A 4,660-nucleotide genomic window follows, 5' to 3' on the forward strand; every position below is an offset into this window, starting at 1 on the left:
AATCTTACAACCATCGCACTACGAGCGAAGTTGCGATGTCTCCCGCGTGATCTTGATCTTCCTGGCATCAGCAAGCATCCTCCTGTTGACAGTCATAGCCGTGGAGGGCGATAATTCTTTGTTGTTCTTCACATTTTCTTAGCAACTGGAAGCGCAACAGCGCGAAGAACGCATGCGCAGAGCAATCGGAGACGCCGAAGAAAGACGAAGGTTGGCGGAGATCGAGCGGAAACGGAGGGAGGAGGAAGGGCGGAGGATGGAGGAGGAGCAGAGAGCGGAGGAGGAGCGGATGAGAAGGGAAGCTGAGGAGGAGGAGGAGAGGATAAGGGAGGCCGAGAAATCGGTAAGGCAACACGAGACAATATGTAAATGCTTTTAATTTCGCGGGGATTTACTTTCGCAGTAGCTGGAAATTGGAGTGTTCGCGGTTGTATTATCTTCGCGGTAGCGCCATAGACTGTAGTCAAAACTATATGGAAAAATATCCGCGGTGGTTTTAAATTCGCGTTTAAACGATGCCACCGCAAAAATCGCGGACACAAAGCCACCGCGAACATTTCTGCAATGACAGTAATACCATAATTCATAGTTCTGCTTTTGTTCTTTGAATTGCGCTTTCACGGATTTTTCTTTATTATTCAATGAATGTAAAGCTACATTAAGTAGCACTTCATCAGTTATCGCCACACAACTTTTCTCTGGTGCCAAGAATAGGATTTAAATGTTTCTGCACTATCAATAGCAAGAGTGAGGATTGCGCTGCTTGGGGTTGGAGCTATTATACCACGTCGTTTCGTCTTCGTTTTATTTCAAGTCATCCGATTCCTTCCTCCACCACAGCACGTTTGAGCCTTTATTGATAAAGTAGCCCTGAAAACCGCGCACTGCGTGTGCTCAACTGTGACACAAACACGCACACAGTGTCAATCTACTCACCGATTTATCACCATTCTCACATCTGCCCTTACCTTTAAATTTACCTTTCTGACCTTTAGCGAAGGCTCTGTTGTGTCTTTACTTCATCAACGTGGTAGTTGCCAGGGGAGTGTTGTATGTTGAATTCTCATGTACATTTGTGCCTTCACCCGCAAAGTTGTTGGAACAGGAAGCATTGGTTAAGGAAAAAGCTAGGATTCAGGTAAGGAGATAATGGTAAACTTTCGCCGTAGACACTTGCCACATTGAGTCCTAACTGTAGTCATTTCTTTAAGATTCCAGCATTAGCGACGATTTTGGCACGCTTTACTGAGACCTCTTGCCCTTAGTTTTAAGTCACTGTTTTACATTTCACCTCCAGCTGTAATTTAGTCTTAAGGCTTCCTCCAGGCGTTAAGTCGGTGACAAAAGATCTTCGCAGTTACGTAGGTAGAAATGCAAGATGGCATAGACGGATCACGCTCTTAAACAACAGTGTCATAAAGTAGTATAATCTTAATAGCTTTGTCACGCTGCAAGTGTCAATAGGAGATAGAAAGCACGCCAAATCACATGCTATATAAGTCACTGCTGTTTCAAATGTGCGTCGTTTTAATGTGCGTCCTTACAATATAATCATCATCATCATCATTGCAATCTAATGTAAAATATTTCGCACATTTCGCACATAAGCCGATTTGCCAGGTGTCGGCAAAACGCTTCAAATGTCGAGCTATATTCAGTCCTGATATGTCACAAAAGATGGCCGCCGGCAGTACTCTTTAGTCTAAATTCTACTTGATATCAACTCTATTCGTCAAAACTCGGACAGCATGAATAATCTATGAGTAGGAGTCTTATCGTGAATGCCGCGAGCGAAAATGGCACCCGTTCAACTTGATTCTTCGCCCTGAGCCAAAAGCACGAAATAGAAAGTCATGAATAAAAGAAGATTGCGTGTTGCAGATATGCACTTGACCGTGACATTAGATCGTCGAAAAATGCTGCTAAGAAAGGAGGACAATACTCTTCATTCCAGATGTAAAACCTCAGCACGTCACCGGAACGTACTGCGCCTGCGCGAAAAGTATAGACATGCGAGGCTAGCATGACGGTTCAATTTTGGTCCCGTCATCTTGACAGGTTTACTGTTTAACGCAACATTGTTTCTCATGTTACAGGCAGAGGAAGAGGCGATGAGAAAACTAGCAAAGGAACGGAGGGAGGCGGAAGAGCGCAAGCGCCTGGCCAAAGAGGAAGCTGATAGGAAGAGGAGGGAGGAAGTCAAAATGAAGTAATGGCAACAACTTAGTTTGAATCGTCGAATCAAATTTTAGTTATCATAATCACAATCATATGGAATACTGCACGAACATTCAACATTTTTTTTTTGTGATAGAAAAGTACGTACAATCGTACGGCACATCACTCAAACATTATCTCGTCACATTTGACAGATTCCTTCAGGAGTTAAAAGAGCAAGAGGAAGCCGAGAAGCGCCGCCAGGCGGAACTCGAGGAACAGCAGCGCCTGGAGGAGGAGCGACAGCGTCAGATGGAGGTGTGTGTTCTATTTATAAATTCTGTGAGGAAGATAAACAAATGCTCTGGTATTAAGGCTAAGCTTTACTTCCCATGATAGATGAAAATGCTCCCGGCGTGATTCAAACATCGCTGTTGTAAATATTCAAAAGATTACCTTGTTCGCGCGACCTAGTTTACAACCAATCAGCTTCCATCTTCCACTCCAAACTTTTCCGACGTTGACAGAACTCATTAACATAAAGTCTAAGACACGCAGTTCTCTGATTGCTTAAGAGCCGGACTAGGCCAGTGTTAAAATAAGTGCCGAGGGCATTCTCGTTTGTTATAGTGAGTAAAGATATGTTTTACGAGTAAATATATGTTTTACGAGTAAAGATATGTTTTACGCGCGATTTACTTCCCTAATAAATGAGGGGCTTAAACTACACGAAGGTTAGAATGTAAATGCTGTTCTACTGTTACTAGAGATTTCATCTCATAGTCAGTTCACTAAGAAGGTAATCAACCTAAAATATTCATGTTAAATAACCCAAGTATAAGTCACACCATGGCATAACTGTTAAAGAGTTATTCTAAGCAAAATTTTCTGTGAATTTTCTGTGAGAATCAAAGTAAATACAGAAAGTGTCTAGGAGACATTAATTTTAAAGGAAGATTGGAATTGGAAACAGCATCTATAGATTTTCGCTAGTGCATATTGATATTTGATTGTTGCGTGTGCGTGTAATCATTCTTCACATTTGGCTGTCCCAGTTGGACCAGCTTGAGGCGGATCGGCGTGAGCAGGTGCGGCTGGAGGCGGAGCTGGCTCGGGAGGAGGAGATCAGGCGGCAGGAACACAACCTCAACATGCGGAAAAACCTGGCCTTCGTGCGGCACGGGCAGGAGTTCACCAAGTAAGCCTACAGAATATGTGTCAGTCTATAGCCGTTTGGTATAAGTAAACATTGCAGAAATACGAAAAGAGAAAGAACCAAAAAGAAGTATCAGATAAAGCCAACAAAACATGAGTCAGTCTATAGTTTTAGCCGTTTAGTATGTTTAGTAGAAGTATGCAATGTGGCAGAAAAAAAACGAATCGAAAAAGAACTAGAGAGTATTTTATAAGCACTATTAAACAGAATGAGAGAAGATGCAAACACACATCTTTTGTCTTCGTCAGGCATAACTGTCCCACTTTTTTTCGACACGTGACCTTCTGAAAACGTTACGTCAGTGATGGATCAAAATGTCTCTTCATTAGACGTCTCTGTGATTATAAGAATTTTTTTAGCCTTTACTCCCCTACTGAATGTTCGAACCATTTCTAACGTGATACCTTACATACAATGTGAACTTACATGAATATTTTGTGTTGTTCTAGGCCCTGGGTGTGGTCATATTTCAAGAACGTCCCTATGGAAGTTCTAAGGGAACCGTACGTCAAAGAAGACCCCAAGAAAAACTGGAAGCCGAAACCCAAACCGAAGAACCCGGGTCCAGAGGCATAAGGAACAAATAGTCACGTATTTATGTTTGTTTGATTCGAATGTTGCACTACATAAACGCACGAATGCTGCTGTAAAGTGTTTTATTATTATAACGTGATGTTGCCATGGCAATAACGTTTAAATGTTTTAAGTGCACAATGTACAATGTGGAATATAGTCGTTTGTTTCATGCCCAGATGAATATTTGAATTTATGTAGAACTTATCGTATAGAGATTGTAAAACTCTCAGCTCCCACATGTTTCGTAATCTATTAAAATCGTAATAAACCAATATGCTCTTTGGGGTTATGCCATTGCGTGCGTTTCTTAGGGGTGATTTGAAGATATGTGATTAACACATACACTTTTAAAAATTGGTATTCTTACGTGGTAGACAAGAAAACTTTAATTAGACCGACGCAAAATTTCATTCAGACCACCAGGAGGGTTACCGATGACTCGATGTCTTACACCATGTCATATTGTCATAATACTCTGTCCGCAGGGAAGAGGATATTAGCTCAATTCAAAATTCTGAGTGCGCATGCTCAGGAATGCATGGCGACAGGAATTGTGGGTAATAAGTTGAAGGTGAAGGCCCCTGAGACATAAACAAGCACGTCTGGACAATTTTTGGGCAATAAATTACACAAGAACTGTCAACAAGCCACGGCATGAAGGATATTGGTACTATCCAAGAATTCCTGCTCCCTCCCAAACTGTAGCACTTT

At 41.9% G+C, this 4,660-nt stretch overlaps 1 protein-coding gene across 2 annotated transcripts; it reads left to right on the top strand.

Moving 5' to 3' along the window:
• The first annotated feature begins 47 nt into the window (after positions 1-47).
• LOC118410750 (vicilin-like seed storage protein At2g18540) lies at positions 48-4,221 on the top strand. Of its 2 annotated transcripts, XM_035812525.1 has the most exons (6): positions 48-343; positions 1,094-1,138; positions 2,097-2,209; positions 2,373-2,475; positions 3,213-3,355; positions 3,823-4,221. In XM_035812525.1, exons 1-6 carry the CDS (start codon positions 173-175, stop codon positions 3,947-3,949), a joined length of 702 nt encoding a protein of 233 aa, XP_035668418.1. In that variant the 5' UTR covers positions 48-172; the 3' UTR covers positions 3,950-4,221. The 2 variants fall into 2 exon arrangements, with proteins under 2 accessions (XP_035668418.1, XP_035668419.1); XM_035812526.1 differs by lacking the exon at positions 1,094-1,138 and having other exon boundaries at positions 53-343.
• The last annotated feature ends 439 nt before the right edge of the window (positions 4,222-4,660 follow it).

This window comes from Branchiostoma floridae, chromosome 3 (assembly GCF_000003815.2).
Source record: "Branchiostoma floridae strain S238N-H82 chromosome 3, Bfl_VNyyK, whole genome shotgun sequence".
Classification (NCBI taxonomy): Eukaryota; Metazoa; Chordata; class Leptocardii; order Amphioxiformes; family Branchiostomatidae; genus Branchiostoma; species Branchiostoma floridae.

Coding starts and splice junctions, on each gene's coding strand:
- LOC118410750 (XM_035812525.1), top strand. CDS start 173: ATGCGCAGAGCAATCGGAGACGCCGAAGAAAGACGAAGGTTGGCGGAG. Junction 2,210..2,372: donor AGGGAGGAAGTCAAAATGAA/GTAATGGCAACA, acceptor CACATTTGACAG/ATTCCTTCAGGAGTTAAAAG. Junction 3,356..3,822: donor CACGGGCAGGAGTTCACCAA/GTAAGCCTACAG, acceptor GTGTTGTTCTAG/GCCCTGGGTGTGGTCATATT.